This window comes from Electrona antarctica (genome assembly GCF_951216825.1).
Source record: "Electrona antarctica genome assembly, chromosome: 12".
In the NCBI taxonomy this organism is placed as follows: Eukaryota; Metazoa; Chordata; class Actinopteri; order Myctophiformes; family Myctophidae; genus Electrona; species Electrona antarctica.
The window spans coordinates 51,280,370-51,298,116 of NC_136793.1; the positions used below are offsets into that span (position 1 = coordinate 51,280,370).

A 17,747-nucleotide genomic window follows, 5' to 3' on the forward strand; every position below is an offset into this window, starting at 1 on the left:
CAGTGAAATAAAGGTAGTCGACAACCATTTTTCGTCATAGTTTTAGTCGACGAAATCAACACTACACAGAGAGAGAACACACCTTTATCTTCACCCAATGAATGTCGTCATTGCCAAGTCCTCCCCCCCCCCCCCCCCCCCACACCTCACCCAATTGTACTAGTGTTAGTTTCGTCGGCTAAAACGATGACGAAAAATGTTCGCCGACTACCTCTTTTCACTGACAAAGCCTCAATAAAAACTAAGCTATGATGAGTAAAACAATTGCGTCAACAAACAGTATAAAAACTATGGGTAAAACGTTAGGGAGGGACTAGTGGAGAGAAGAGAGATCCAATACACTGACACCACGCTAGACAGGAACGCCCAAAAACGTCCGGTTTTAAAAAACGGTTTTAGCCTGGGGTAAGAATTTTCTATGGCTGCCAATGCAACTTGGTCCAATCCTTAATCACATACGGACAAACATCTATGCCGATGCTATCTAACTTGCGGAGGTAGCGTGCCTTGTCCACGGGCAACAGATCTTTCAATGTATGGCATTGCAAATACGTTTGATAATCGCTACTCTGCTCAATATTGTTTTGAAAATATTATATTATATGCGCAAATTGCATTGCAGTGAACGAGCGCAAATCACAACTTCCCCCGGTGGTGGGCGGAGTCACAGTTTGAGGCGCTGTTTACGTGCCGTGGTGTCAGTGTATATTAGAAGTCATGTTAGGTTTGGTTGACAAAAAATAAATTAAAACTAAAACGTCTGGTGGCTAAAATATCACTGGAACTACATTGAATTTTATTCAAAAGACTTTGACAAAAACCAAGTCAAAATGTGCTGTCAAAATTAACATTGATTTGTACTGCGTCCCCGTTGCGTTGGGTATAGACAACCACATGGATACATCGATACACGTGGACTCACCAGTCCTTTCCTTTCACCTGACACTAGGATACACGTGGACTCACCAGTCCTTTCCTTTCACCTGACACTAGGATACACGTGGACTCACCAGTCCTTTCCTTTCACCTGACACTAGGATACACGTGGACTCACCAGTCCTTTCCTTTCACCTGACACTAGGATACACGTGGACTCACCAGTCCTTTCCTTTCACCTGACACTAGGATACACGTGGACTCACCAGTCCTTTCCTTTCCCCTGACACTAGATACACGTGGACTCACCAGTCCTTTCCTTTCACCTGACACTAGATACACGTGGACTCACCAGTCCTTTCCTTTCACCTGACACTAGGATACACGTGGACTCACCAGTCCTTTCCTTTCACCTGACACTAGGATACACGTGGACTCACCAGTCCTTTCCTTTCACCTGACACTAGGATACACGTGGACTCACCAGTCCTTTCCTTTCACCTGACACTAGATACACGTGGACTCACCAGTCCTTTCCTTTCACCTGACACTATAGATACACGTGGACTCACCAGTCCTTTCCTTTCACCTGACACTAGATACACGTGGACTCACCAGTCCTTTCCTTTCACCTGACACTAGGATACACGTGGACTCACCAGTCCTTTCCTTTCCCCTGACACTATAGATACACGTGGACTCACCAGTCCTTTCCTTTCACCTGACACTATAGATACACGTGGACTCACCAGTCCTTTCCTTTCACCTGACACTAGATACACGTGGACTCACCAGTCCTTTCCTTTCACCTGACACACTAGATACACGTGGACTCACCAGTCCTTTCCTTTCCCCTGACACTAGATACACGTGGACTCACCAGTCCTTTCCTTTCACCTGACACTATAGATACACGTGGACTCACCAGTCCTTTCCTTTCCCCTGACACTAGATACACGTGGACTCACCAGTCCTTTCCTTTCACCTGACACTAGATACACGTGGACTCACCAGTCCTTTCCTTTCACCTGACACTAGATACACGTGGACTCACCAGTCCTTTCCTTTCCCCTGACACTAGATACACGTGGACTCACCAGTCCTTTCCTTTCACCTGACACTAGATACACGTGGACTCACCAGTCCTTTCCTTTCACCTGACACTAGGATACACGTGGACTCACCAGTCCTTTCCTTTCACCTGACACTAGATACACGTGGACTCACCAGTCCTTTCCTTTCACCTGACACTATAGATACACGTGGACTCACCAGTCCTTTCCTTTCACCTGACACTAGATACACGTGGACTCACCAGTCCTTTCCTTTCCCCTGACACTAGATACACGTGGACTCACCAGTCCTTTCCTTTCCCCTGACACTAGATACACGTGGACTCACCAGTCCTTTCCTTTCACCTGACACTATAGATACACGTGGACTCACCAGTCCTTTCCTTTCCCCTGACACTAGATACACGTGGACTCACCAGTCCTTTCCTTTCCCCTGACACTAGATACACGTGGACTCACCAGTCCTTTCCTTTCACCTGACACTAGATACACGTGGACTCACCAGTCCTTTCCTTTCACCTGACACTAGATACACGTGGACTCACCAGTCCTTTCCTTTCCCCTGACACTAGATACACGTGGACTCACCAGTCCTTTCCTTTCACCTGACACTAGATACACGTGGACTCACCAGTCCTTTCCTTTCACCTGACACTAGCGCGCAACAGTGTTGATTTCGTCGACTAATACTAAGACGAAAAATGCTCGTCGACTACCTTTTTTCACTGACGAAAACTAAATGGAAACGAAATGAAAACTCAGCTATGATGACTAAATATATTGACAATTTCCTCAACAAATAAAAACTAGACTAAAATGTTTGCAAAGGGCTAGTGGACAATTCTAGTAGACAAGTCATTTTACCCTTGGTTGCATGCTGAAAATAGCCGATTTACAAGCTCACAACGCGTCGCAGTGCGACGCGTTGTGAGCTTGTAGATCGGCTATTTTCAGTGTAAAATCAGCCATTACGACGACATCAAGGCCCGCCAAAATACATTTTAGTCGACTAAAACTAGACTAACACTAGAACATTCAAGGTGACTAAAATATGACAAGAACTAAATGAAGTGTCAGTCCAAAGACTATGACTAAAACTAAAATAGAAATTTGCTGCCAAAAACAACACTTGCACGCAAAAAAGACCTAAAGACGTCCGCAGGCGTCCTGGGCCTCCATACGGGTGTAATTATAAAGACGTTTGGGGACGTCTTGGGCACACATAGTGTTAAAGGAGAATTCCATGCTAGAAGGCTTTCTTACCTTTATTTGTAGTTGTTACGTCCCCACCAAAGAGGTCCAGGTGTTATATTGTGCAAAAGTGCATTATTGGCTATTCCCCCTAATATAAGCCCTCAATGGGGGTTCGTTTTTTGTGCTAATTCGCTTATTTCCATCGAAATAAGTAGTAAAGTGTGCTGCTTGGGATACTATTTACATTATGAAGAGAGAATATATACAAAAAGCGATGGAAATAAGCGAATTATCATAACACCCCATAGCCCCATTCAATTCAATGCAATTCAATGATGGCTTATGGTAGGGGAAATAGCCAATAATGCCCTTTTGCTTTGGTGGGGACGTAACAACTACAAATAAAGGTAAGAAAGCCTTCTAATATGGAATTCTCCTTTAATAATGACAGAATATTATTACATGGAGGGCTCGTATTTACCTTCATCATGAGCACCACTGTGTTGACTGCAATCATGCTCATGATGGAGTACTCAAACGGCCCCGACACCACGAACTTCCACATCCGGTACTGGAAGGACTGGGTGTTCTCTGGCATGTAGCGTGTCAGCGGCTTGGCGTTGATGGCAAAGTCGATGCAGGCCCTCTGCAAAGGCACAGGAGAAGAAGGGAGTTACATCTTCAAACTATTTCAAACAAAATACATGGCTTAATTGCAGTGGCGGTAAAAGTACTCAAATGACATTATGTTTTATTGACTACTAATAATTTGAGGACTCTTTGTGTCTCCATAGGGAACCACTGCTGGCCATCTTTGTGTCTCCATAGGGAACCACTGCTGTCATCAAAATGATTGGCTTAGGAATGCGACAAAAACAAACAAAAAATATTAGAGATATCCCGATACTGTATCGCTATCGGATCGGCCCTTATTTGGTCATATCGGGTCATATCGGTATCGGTGACTATGCCAGTCTAACCACCGATCCGACACAGGGGTAAGGGGTTGACACTATATGGCAGGTAAATGAAATGTTGGGGCATGTGGAGTTTGCTTTCGAGTAAACTGCAAGTGCACATTTGAGTGAGGAGTCTGCTATAAACACAACACGAGATGTATAGCTAGATAGCTATAAACACTATTCCCGGTATGTGGACTTAATAATAAAATAACATATTTTTTCTTTTTTTATTATTATTCTCTGGCATCGTTATCGGCTAACACTAACGAAAAAAGTGTATCGGGACATCCCTAAAAAAATATCTACGAATTCAAGTCTCCATGGGGTATGGGGTGAGCAATCGAGAAAAATAATATTAGTCTGTGTGTTTGACTATAGGGTTTGACTGGATTGCTGAATTCCTACAATGACCACACTCCCCCTCCTTGTGGAGAGGCTGCGTGGATAGGTGGGACTTGTAGTCCGGGAAGGAAGTGAGACCACATTTTCTTTTTTTTAATAATTTTTATCCCATGATTTTGTAACCCATTTTTCACCCCTGTGTCAATTATCTAATGTGATCCTGGTCTCTACACACCCTCCGCCAACCTGGGGAGAGCAACGGACTTGAACTCATGCTTCCCTTCATGCATGAGTGTCCAAGTTGCTCCTTTTACACCTGACAGGGGGGAGTTTCCCTGGTTGGACGTAGCGCGTGGAAAGAACACGTTATTCCAACCAGTTCCATTCACCTCCATCAGGCGCCCCGGCTGGCCAGGGGGAGGCAGTTTAGAGACCAGGATTACTGTATGTTTTTGTGAGGGTATACCTACCCTAGGGGACACGGGGAGAACATGCAAACTCCACACAGAAAGGCCCTTTCGCCAACCCCACCTCGGGTATGGGCAGACCACATTTTCATTATAGGTCTTTCGTCATGAACATGACGGCGCCGTGAACAAAATATCTAAAAACCAAGATCTGGTTGCAAAAGGGGTGAAGTGGGTCTTAAGTACTCAGGTAAATGTACTGTTAACCCTTAGAAGATGAAAGACGCCAATTGGCGTCTTCATCAGAATTCCGTAAATGATCAATGACGCCAATTGGCGTCTTCACAGTTTTTGATGAATCTAAACATATTAATATGCTCCGAAGCGCTGTTTAAATTCCTGAGCTTATATTCCAACTACATTACCCAGAAAACCCGTGTCACGTGACACACGTGTACGTGTTGCCATTGGAAGCTGGTCCCACCCCCTGTAAACAGTGGGGGCAGAGGGAGTCTTCATAGTTTTCATTGTTTTGCCTGTTTGCCGTCTCGCCCGAGCGATTTTCTAGCAGAAAAAGTTGAAAGCAGTACTATTTATTTGAGCGAGTTTTGTGGTAGTAGTATTGATCCATACGCGTCCCAGTCGCCTTCTCCAGGCGGAGTAGCCCTGGTCCAGTGCTTACAGCGAGACTCGCTGCTCCCTCCCTCCTTTTTTCATTGTCTCCCCATCGTCGTCCGATGAGCTATACCGGGAAACCATTGAAGAAGACGATCAACCCGGAATGTTTTGAGGTAATCTTATTGTAGAAAATGCCCTTCTATAGTGATCAGAAATCATAAGATGATCGCTACAAATAGATGCTTGGATAATTACTACTACTAGTCAGATCATGACGCCAGAATGACTCACCACGATGGCCCCCAGCCATTAGCCAGCACCGAAGGTGCTGGCTAATGGTGTTGGTCGGTGCATTGGTGCTGGCTAAGGGCTGGAGGGGGGGGTTGGTGTCGATCGGTTGGTTGGTGCAGTACAAATGTATCGTAGCAGGCATGCACGCATGGCAGTACAAGTATTTTATATTGTAGCGTGCCTTATAGGCGATCTGATCTTTAGAGTAATGTTCGCTCCTTTTATTTACTGTCTACAAAGACGGAGAACAAACATGCATCGTTTACTGAAGCAACGCGTGGTTATGATGACGTTGCTACAAGGATCGGAGGGGGGGACGGGGAGTGAAGCTAACAGTAGCGTATTATATAAGATCTGTATGACGTTTCATTGACGTCTGAGCTTGCATGATAATTGCATTCATTGTATATTGTATACAATCATGATTGTACATTGTTTAGTGTGTCTCCGTGTGATGATGATGATGACGATGATGTCAGATAGCCTACGTCCCCCCCCCCCCCCCCCAACTGGCTATTGGCCGGGCTGACTACAGCTAAATGTTTATTTGTATATATTTAGAACTGGCATCGGAGGAGGAGGATGATGATGATGATGATGATGATGAAGACGAAGAGTCAAGACTGCGATGGAGTTCTCCGACACTGAACCGGATGCATTCATTCATTTCAGTTGTTTTTTTTTAAATTTAGCCTACACACACACACACACACCGTCAAGAACAACTGGAATGCAGTGGTTTGGGGACACTGGGGAGTTTGGGGACAACTGTTTTGTATGTAGGCCTATTTATTTTCTGTAATATTTATTATAATTGTATTATGTTAGTAGTCATAAAAAATAAAAGACAAGCTTTTACAATGAGTTAGACCTGTCATGGCTATTTTGTTCACTAGTCTGAGGTTTATGGTTTGACTAAGCGAGTTTCAACTGTGATTTACTCTGTAACGGTAGATGGTAAGAACCCAATTTTTTTGTTATAATACAGTATACATTCAAGTCTATATTTTGATACATATCATGGGCACAAAGTCATATCAAAACAATGTCCTTGGATGAGTTTTTTATCAAAACTGTTTCTTCACAACAGGTTTTTGAGATACATGCATGAATAGACACGGTACTGGTAAGACTATGTAAACATGGTATATATCAAAATGTGCGTTAGAATGTCTAATTTTACCCCAAAAAAGAATTGAGTTTATATGATGTTCCATTTCAGAGCTAGGGGGACTTTTAGCTGGATAGGTCAGATTGATCATGACTGACCATGCTATTTATAGATGGCAAAATATCTACAGTGGTACATGTGAGAAACTTTTTATTTTATTTTAATTGAACTAGACAACTCACCCTTTAAAATGAGATATTGCATGGCTATGTACGCCCAGCAGAAAAAAAGTTATTTAGAAAATAAAACTTCAACCGGTCATAACTTTTTTTGTTGTCCTAGAAACACTACCCAGTGTAAATGCAGGCTCTTTTAAATGGCTTCCAACACCACAACTAAACATTTTATCAACTCAGTTCATTTTTTTCCTGGAAGCAGACAAGCCAAGCTTTCTCTGAAGGTCTTTCGTTGTCACACATTCACAACAGAGAATTTTCAATAAATCATTCAAAAACGCCATTCTGCCATAGAGAAGTCTAAAAACTATATAGAAATCCATGAAACTCTCAAAGAGTTAAAACCCATTTTGGGCAGGAACCCCTTTTGGTGTTAGCATTATGTTATGCTTTAGCTATTGAAAAATAGCAGATCTACAAGCTCATAGCGCGCCACCGAGTGGGGCGCTACGAGCTTGTAGGTCTGCTATTTTTGAAAAATCGAAGAACGACATAGAAACTTAGCTTTTTCAGAAAACTGTCAGGATGTAGAAGACATTTTTAGAATCTGATCTCAGGTCAGAATGGGTCAACCACTGGGTGATAATAAAAGTGTCCAGGGGTCGAGAGGGGGGGGGACACCCCATAAGACACGTGCGTGCGCAGACATGCAACGACACTATTAAAACATGCAGACGTGTAATATAGTCTATTGAGAAACGGAGGGTTTGCAATGCTTAATAGTATCCATAACTGGATGTAGGATGTAGAAGACATTTTTAGAATCTGATCTCAGGTCAGAACGGGTCAACCACTGGGTGATAATAAAAGTGTCCAGGGGTCGAGAGGACACGCACAGCGGATGGATGACACGCGGGCAGATTATCGGGAATGACAGATGGACATGAGATGGATGGAGAATGGATAAAACCTCAGGTGAACGAACAAATGGCAGGAGAGAGACAAATTAATTCCACTGGCTGCGCCCCGGAGTACGGTTTGTTTCTCCTGGCTGCGGCTGTCAGAAGCAGCTCCTTAAATATACGAGCGCCGAGATTTATGTGTGTGTGTGTGTGTGTGTGTGTGTGTGTGTGTGTGTGTGCTTTTCTGTCCACGCCACAGACCATGGCGCCGAGAGCCCGCTGCTGGCACCTCGGCAGCGGTGGAAAGTAACTATATTGTATGTACATTTACTTAAGTACTGTACTTTTGAGGTATTTGTAGCCAGTCTGATTCGGTGCGTTCCGTTTGTTTTGTCACGTCGCTATAGTCAGTATGGACATGGTCCTATCTCCAAGGTAGGCGGGAAGTAAAAGGTCGAAATCGACCTTTTACTTTTTAAGGCATGGGGAGAGAGTATGTTTTGCACTCCGTCCGTGTGTGTGTGTCCGTCCGTCCTTCCGTCCGTCTGTTACCAGCTAATCTCCGGCACCGTTAACCCGGTCGATGCCAAACTTTGCACACACACTCCCTGGATGCCAACGATGAACCTCTGCCCCGCATTTTCCAGAACGGCCTGTTATAGCGCCACCATGAGGCAGCTTTTCACATTTTTGATTTATTATGAAATGACGGTGTCACTCCGTAGTGAGTTCATTGGTTCTCAACGTTGGGGCCCTGGTGTCCTTGGGGGGGGGGGGAGGTCCGACTCCTCAGCAGTGTTGTAGTGTACTTTTAGAAGTGTGTGTGGGGGGGGGGGGGGGGGGGGGGGCACCCCATAAGACACGTGCGTGCGCACACATGCAACGACACTATTAAAACATGCAGACGTGTATAGTCTATTGAGAAACGGAGGGTTTTCAATGCTTAAAGGTATATTCAGTGATTTCACTTCATTCAAATATCACTTATTTTTTCTTTTCTTTTTGACAATCCTCCCTACTATAGAGTGTGCTGACCATATAAGGAGTTCCTCCCTGACCCCAGTGAGCCCCTGGGGTCAAAAAACCCTAGTTTCAGTTTTGGTGGCGGGTGGCAAAGCCTTCATCCAATCAGGATGAGAGGGGCAATGCTCCAATCATGATCGAGTGGGGGCGGGCCTTGGTGCACATGCTGTTGGCCTGTTGCACTTCCCCCCACTGTAGAGCGTGTGCATGTGCACATTTTGTTACCGGGGCGGACTGGGTGGTTTTCCAAATCACCCAAATCACTGAATGCTCCTTTAATAGTATCCATAAAAGTAAATGACAGTTCAAAAAACATATTTTTGACCAAATAAAAAAAAAAGTGGGGAGATGGCGCTCCCCCGCGTCCTGTACCCCCACTACACGTCCTCAGTTAATGACCGTTAGGAACCAAATGGACCTTTGCGGGTTCGTAACTCAGGGGTGTACAATATGAACCAAATAAGACAACCTTTCATTTCTACAAAGCAGGTTACAAAATCATGGGATAAAAATGAAAAATAGCAGATCTACAAGCGCACAACGTGGCGCGAGCTTGCAGATCGCCTATTTTCACTATACTTCTAAGTTCTTAATACAGAATTATTATATGTTTTTAGATCAGATTTGAAAAAAATGTGGGAAAGGAAAATACATTTTGACTCAAGTCGTGACCCTTAGTGGGACACCCATTTGTGGGACATATATATATATATATATATATATATATATATATATATATATATATATATTTATTTTTGTTTTGCCCCCCCCGCCAAAAATAAAAACAATAATAAAAAAATCGGGATCAAGGCCAAATTTCACCTCGTTCTTCTCCAGGCTGCACTCGGACATGGCCTTGTCTCCCTGCTCCTGGAACGTGATGATGATCAGAGCCACGAAGATGTTGACGAAGAAGAACGGGAAGACCACAAAGTAGACCACGTAGAAGATGGAGATCTCGATGCGGTAGCCCGGGCTGGGACCCTGGTCCTCGAAGGTGGCGTCCACCGAGTGCTTCAGGACCCTGGAGGACGGACACACACACACACACACACACACACACACACACACACACACACACACACACACACACACACACACACACACACACACACACACACACACACACACACACACACACACACACACACACACACACACACACACACACACACACACACACACACACACACACACACACACACACACACACACACACACACCAGCCAGTGTTGATTTTGACTGAAAAATGTTCGTCGACAACCTCTTTCCATTGACGAAAACGAAATAAAAAGTAAATAAAAACGAAGCTACATTGACTAAAACTAAAAAGAACCGATATAATAAATTGCAAATATAAAGCAGCGTTTTCATTAACAGCCCTATAATGTTCAGAGCAGACCACTTAAACCTTCAGGTTATGAGATGCGATCATCAGCATTTAATGGCCTTTCAGCCCCGACTCAACAAATCCTTGAACGGTGATGTTTCTATGGCGTCAGATCAGCAGCGCAGTATCTAATAAATAATGGACTTAATGGATCCAACTGCAACACGTACTGCACCCTAGAAAGAGAGCATGTGTGGTTAAAGAGACCGTGCTATAACTGAGAGGTCACAGGTCCAATACCTACAACCACGTTCGGGCCCTTTTTTGCTATTTTTGAATTGCGAAAAGTAATTATTAGGGAACATTTTCAACGTCAATTTTCAAGTTACAAAACAAATTCAAACGCCCCTTTTGCTTTTTTTTTTAAATAGTGAAAAGAGCAGATATAAATCTGTGAAAGTATAAAACATTAGTTTTGACCCGCATGCATCAATTTCTTACTCGCTATACTGGGAGGTTGTTTGTTCACATCGATATTTAAATTAAAGATTAAATATGAACAAAATGAAGGCTCTAATCTGTTTTCGGGGGAACTGTACCATTGTCAACGTTACTCTAATGACACTACTGTTGGCTAGTGAAAAAGCTCCTACGGTAGGCTGTGGTGACGCAGGTTATAATCCAGTATGCCAGTGGTTCCCAAACGTTTTCATGTCAAGGACCCCCACATTGACATTCATTTGGCCGCGCACCGGGCCCCCATTTGAAAACTTATGCCAGGGAAGATTTTTACGTCTCTAGCAGTGATTCTCAACCATTTTAACTTCAAGGACCCCCAGTGTGGCATGCATTAGGCCTCGGAACTCCCATTTAATGGCATTACTATCTCTGGGACCCCAAGTACAAGTAAGACGCGCGAACGCGGGAAGCGAACGCAGCTCGTAAATTGCAATAACAACAATAAGAATAAAATACGTACTTTTTTAAGGTTTTTTTTTAAGTTACCTTTTTTTTAAGATTTTTTTTTAAGTTAAGTTTTGTTTAAAGTTTTTTCTTTTTAAGTTTTTTTTTTAAGTTAAGTTTTTTTTAAAGTTTTTTTTAAAGTTAAGTTTTTTTAAGTTAAGTTTTTTTTAAAGTTTTTTCTTTTTAAGTTTTTTTTTAAGTTAAGTTTTTTTTAAGTTAAGTTTTTTTTTAAGTTAAGTTTGCACGGAACAAAGCAAAATAAAATCTCATCATCAGTGAACCATTTCTGTTATTAGGCAGAGTTCCAAACTGTGATTTCAGCGACACTCACAAGCACAGAGCCGTGATGCCAAATATGCTTAAATATTTATGCTAGCACTTGCCACTTGCACTAGCTTCGACGACCTTACAGGCATACGCAAAGGCTAAACTTATGTAATTTAGATTTTATATAGCCATAGCATTCTCTAGTGTTTCACTGTACAGATATTCTACCGGATGTTAGGTTCTTAGCTTGCTTATGATTCTTGTTGACTACTTCTATGTATTTGATGCATTACCATGTGTTGTTCTTGCATACTGTAAATCGCTCTGGATTATGAAATTGTAAATTGTATACATTTAGGCTTAATAAATATATGTATTCAATCCAAGAGTGGTCTGACTGAACTTTGAAAAACGAAATATTTTATTTCTTGTGTCCTTACGTCAGCCAGCCCTCTCACGCTGAACAGGCCTGAACAGGCCCACTGTAGTGGAACTCGTACTTACGTCGGCCAGCCCTCCCCGGTGGACACGGTGAACAGGGTGAGGAAGGCCCACAGCACGTTGTCGTAGTGGAACTCGTACTTCCTCCACTCGCGCGGCTTGGCTTCCACCTCGTCTTTGTCGTAGTCCAGGAACTGCCCTCTGGAGGAAAGGGCGAGAGCAGAGGAGGAATGGGATGTTGACTGTACCTACAGTACGACGTGTATATTATTATACAGTATGTCAATAATCAAGAGGTGTTTATTTGTCTTTCACTCATGCAGGTACAAGCAGCGAAACGTTTAAAGTCTTAATCTTAGTTGTGTCTTCGTTCTTATTTCATGCTTATTGTTGTATGGAAGTAGCCGACAGGTGGTCCATAGGTCAGAAGAAGCTTATCTCCTGTTTCTGTAGCACGAGGCGGCTTGATGTACAAGTACACCCCCCCCTGGACATGACGTAGCCTACAAGCACACCCCCTGGCTAGTGGACTTACCCCCAATCCAACCCTTGATGCTGAGAGCCAAGCGGGGAGCATTTGCATAGTCATTGGTATCTGGTATATGACTCGGCTGAGGATTGAACCCCGACCTCCCAATCTCAGGGCGGACACTCTAACCACAAGGCCACTGTATTTCTCAAAACATCCAAGGTAGGCGGGCATGTCCCGCCTACCTTGGAGATAGGGCCATGTCCAGACTGAGTAAAGCAAGTGACAGTCAGTCAGTCGTGTGCATGAACCAACCTGCAGTCTTTCTCCAGGCCCTTGGACTCGTCCGTGCAGTAGAAGAACTTTCCTTTGAAGAGCTGCACGGCGATGACGGCGAAGATGAACATGAAGAGCAGGTAGACGATGAGGATGTTCAGCACGTTCTTCAGGGAGTTGACCACGCAGTCAAACACCGCCTGCACCGTGGACACGGACAGACACGCACACAGTTTCACAATGAAAAAAAAAACGGTGCAAGAAACTGTTCAAAATACGACGGAACCGATTCCGGTTCTTCAATCTCGGAACCTGGATCTGAAAAAAAAGAAGCGGTTCCGGGTCCTCCCAACCCTAGTCACGGCCTGAACATGTTGAGAACTACTGGTACGGAGTAAGAGTGCAGGTCCAACGCACATAAATTCAGAAATACTGGCAGGATATCCACTCCACCATGGAGACCATTCTGTGTTTTAAGACACCTCAGACTTGTTCCTTTTTATTGCTGGGAAATATCCCTGAAGAGTTTCTCTAATACATGATCAATTATAAATATTTAATCAGGATCCTCTTAGCAACAAGTAAGAAAGCGATCACACGACGCTGGTACCAACAGGACCCACCAACGAATTGAACATTGGATGGACATTAGTATGTTATGGAAAAACTAACATTCATACTTAGACTACAAGAAGTTCTATAAAAAGTGGGAAAAGTGGGATCTCTTCTTTCAGCCTAGCGATAATGTATGAGGACTTCAATGAATGTATCCTGTAATATGAAAAATGCAGCCTTGTTTTTTGTTTTTTTGCAGTGTGTGGTTGAGGAGCCAGACAGAAACAGAACCCAGGCCCAAGGACAGTGTCATGCATGCAGTGTGTGGTTGAGGAGCCAGACAGAAACAGAACCAGAACAGAACCTTGAGCTTGGGAAGACGTTTGATGGTCTTCAGAGGTCTCAGGACGCGTAGGACCCTCAGGGACTTGATGGTGCTGATGTCCTTCCCTTTGCTCCCCCTGCACGTGCAAACGCAAAGCATCATTACACTCGGGTCGTGTCAAATTTAAAAGCCTTCATGTGTAACCCATTAAGACCTGCATGGGCCGAGTCTATACAAATACCTTCTAAATCAGTATTTCTCAAAGCTATTTCGAAAATAGTCACAAATTTGCAGATGTACAATGTCTGCTATTTTTGCATAGCCAAAGTATAAGATCTAAAATGACGCCGACGTGTTCCCGGTTTCAATGGGTTAAACAGTTTATCGACATTTCCATTCAGCCATAGCCAATTCCTACTGATTTAGCCAAATTGAAAGAAAAACAAAATGCAGGCAATTTTGCAGATCTACACTCTTGCTAGATGCTAGCACATCAAAGCACAGTAGCGTAGTCAAATCTGGCGATTCAATTACCGTTACACAACAAACATTCTAAAAATAAATGTTATATAGACCTAAAGTGTGTTATATAGACCTACAATAGCCATGAACAAGCTAGAAGTCGACCTATAGGAGTGTAAACCTAATAAGAACTATCATACAGTATTACTTTAGTACAAAAGCAAAACAGCGCTTTCATTTAAAAATAATAATTAAACAATGTTTGTAAACCAGTCTGGATGAGTGTAATGTACAGTAGTAGGTTACCAAGTAGGACATTATGTTGAACGTTACCAAAGCACTACACACTTATTTTACATTACAAATGAATTAGACGACTCACAATACAGTATAGTGACACATGCCTCTCCAAACCATTCATCTCTATCCTCTACACAATTAATGTAATCCTGGATTACATGAGCTATGACTATTCATGTAATCCTGGATTACATGAGCTAGTCGGACAGAAATCTACATATTAACCACTTAAACCCATGTGTCCCTATAGAATTCTGGGCATGTCATAGTAGCCGAACATTCCGCGGAAATCTACAAGCTCACAACGCATTGCAAGGTGACGTGTTGTGAGCTTGTAGATCGTCTATTTTTACAACAAAGAGATTTTTGGTGTGGATAGTAAAAGGAGGGGAATTTAAGTCAACAAAGTTTAAACCCATTATATTAACCAATTTTGGGCGTTTTAAGCATTATGTTATACTATTTAACTATTGAAAAATAGCAGATCTACGGCACCGAGTGCCGCGCTACGAGCTTGTAGGTCTGCTATTTTTGAAAAATCGTGAAAATGTAGTGCAAATCTTTGAATATGTATTCTTTCAGAGCGAACGTTTTTAACTCAAATCTTTGCTTCTGGGGTGTCCCTGCTGGAACAATGTATATTATTTTCAGATGGGGGGTCCACAGCCAAATACAGATCATTCCGGGGGTCCTCCTTGACATGAAAAGGGTTGAGCACCGCTGACATAGAAACATGAGGTTTTTCGGAAAACTGTTTTTTTAGGATTTAGAAGACATTTTTTGTAGAATCGTCCTCGGGTCTAAATGGGTTTAAGTGGTGAATGCATGCAAATTATGTGGTTATTGTTGCACAGCAAGTTGTTCCCACTGCAGCAGCTACATTTCAACACATGTTCTCCGTGCAAATGAGAACTATAGGATGAAGGAAAGGTGGTGAGGTTGTGATACTTCAAGTACGTACAGTCCCATACCCTTGGTCTCTTCCGGGCTGACACCTAGAGGTACCTTTCAAAGTCTTTCAGGCGAAAAGTACCTCTGGTAGCCACACCTTGTCTAACAGAGGTACCTCTGGGGACCCATAGAGACTATTTTGAGATTGAGGAAGAAAGATATGGGACCCCACTGTACAGAGAGCTTTGAATCAATGGGAGTGCTAATACAGAGACCGCATACATCGGCTTTTTGGAAAATAAGCAGCACAAAAAAAAATAAAAAATAAAAGAGAAAAGAAATCTCGCATTTCTTAGCGGTTCGTCAATTTATGAAAAGCCTGGTAACATCACAGTTGTGTCCACTGTTCGGTCGATTATTTAGCTAGCAAACAGTGCATGCTGATATTTATACAGAAGCTACCATAGCTTTGAATGCAAAAGCACCCGAGCATAATTAATACAGAAGACAGTCACACAATGGTAAATTCATCAGCATATTAGCCTAAAAGTCCACCTATTCCTTTCTTAGAGTGTCAAATTGTATTTGCAAATACTAACACTGAAACACTAGATGGCTGGGGTTCACCACATCAGGACAATTCATATCATGTCTAATAACTCATAAGAAACATTGTTTGCGTTGCATTCACGACCTTACAGTTGGGTGCCATCGATATTGTCCCTTATCATTTGACCCATTTAGGCCTGACCTCAAAATTTAAAAAAATCCTTCTAAATCCTCCAGTTTTCTGAAATAAATATTTTCACGATTTTTCAAAAATAGCAGACCTACAAGCTCGTAGCGCGCCACTCGGTGGCGCACTATGAGCTTGTAGATCTGCTATTTTTCAATAGCTAAATTATAACATAATATTTAAAACACCAAAAGGGGTTCCCGCCCAAAATGGGTTAACTGTCCTTTTGCGCAGATCACGCAAACCTCAGCAAAAAGAAAAGGACAATATCGATGTCCTCCAACCGTATATTCTATAGCTAAAACATTTTCCTTACAGTGCACCGAATAGCTTCTCCTTGCAAACATTTACAGCGGGTATTTGTAAGGGACCTGTTCTCATTTCAGTCTGCAAGGTTCAGACTATACAGTACTTCCACCCAAGTAGCCTGGGAAGAACTGCAAAAAAGTAGCAGTTGACTCCTTTCTGAACATCAGCTACTGTACAACTGTAATAATAATAATAATAATAATAAAATAAAATAAAAACTGCTGAAGATTTTCATCCATATTCTAGGTGTAACGTTAGCCAAAAATAGCTGATACAAGCTCTCGGTGTGTTGTGAGCTTGTAGATTGGCTATTTTTGGCAAAGAGATTTGGTGGAGACTGACAAAAGCTGTCCAAGTTTAAGGTTTAAGTGGTTAAGAATTCCTATCTGTTATTTCTTTCATCCTGAACAGTCCAGTGGATTTGTGTGAGCTTTAAAAAAAGCAAACCACATAACTTTGCCGTAGTCAACGTCAAGATAAGGATTCGATTGACCCGAAAACAACCACAGAACCGCATACTGCAGCATCGGTATAAACCTCTTTCTGACAACTTTCTGCTTCCTGACTTCCTTGACGAGTGGCGTACGTACGTGTGCACCCTGACATCATTCCATATACTCACAACCCTACTCTAAAAGTTGTGTGTGGTACTCCCAAACATCGTGGCAACCACGTGATGAATCATAGTATGGTTCCTATGTCTTCTCTCTCTCTCTCTCTCTCTCTCTCCGGGGCCCCCTGGGGCCCCTCGCTGTGAACAGCTGCATGCAGTAAGTTTCATGCTCCGATGCACATTAGTCTAGCATGCGGCATAATAGGGCCTGATGCTTTCTAGGTCCGGCTCTGTTAAACGGTTAAACGGGAGGTTAAAAAAAAAAGGAAAAGAAAACCCACAAGATAATCTGATAGCTTTCAAAGAACCCGCCACGAATACTGGTTGGTATACAGATGTGACAAAACTCCTGGGCATATTTACATTGATAATGTGGACATCAGGCCGGGGATCAACCATTCATCCTCTGTCTGGAATGGAACAGAGATACCCCCCCCCCCCTCCCAAAACAATAACATAGAAAATAAACCATCAAGATAAATCCTCTACAGATTCTGCACTTCTGAAACACGCACGCACGCACGCACGCACGCACGCACACACGCACACGCACACGCACACGCACACACACACACACACACACACACACACACACACACACACACACACACACACACACACACACACAGTATCTCTCTCTCTCTCTCTCTGCCCAGGTGTTAATGACCTGTGCTGCTAGAGCAGCTGGTCAGTTTTAACAGAAGTGGTTCTCGACCTTTGCTGCCTGCAAGCCCCATAATGACATTAAGACATTAATGTGTCCTAGGTTAACATAATGGTGAACTTTGATACCAAATGATATTGTTTTTATTTCCCCCTCTTGAGGCTAATAAGA

At 42.9% G+C, this 17,747-nt stretch overlaps 1 protein-coding gene across 1 annotated transcript in view; it reads right to left on the minus strand.

Annotated features, from left to right (window-relative positions):
* Positions 1-17,747, minus strand: part of LOC306934453 (voltage-dependent N-type calcium channel subunit alpha-1B-like) — a gene marked incomplete at its 3' end in the record, with an annotated part of 212,124 nt that overhangs the window by 43,993 nt on the left and 150,384 nt on the right. Inside the window, 5 exon segments of the mRNA XM_079517021.1 lie at positions 3,625-3,789; positions 9,798-9,999; positions 12,040-12,177; positions 12,761-12,921; positions 13,641-13,737. Coding sequence (XP_079373147.1) covers positions 3,625-3,789; positions 9,798-9,999; positions 12,040-12,177; positions 12,761-12,921; positions 13,641-13,737 — 763 coding nt within the window.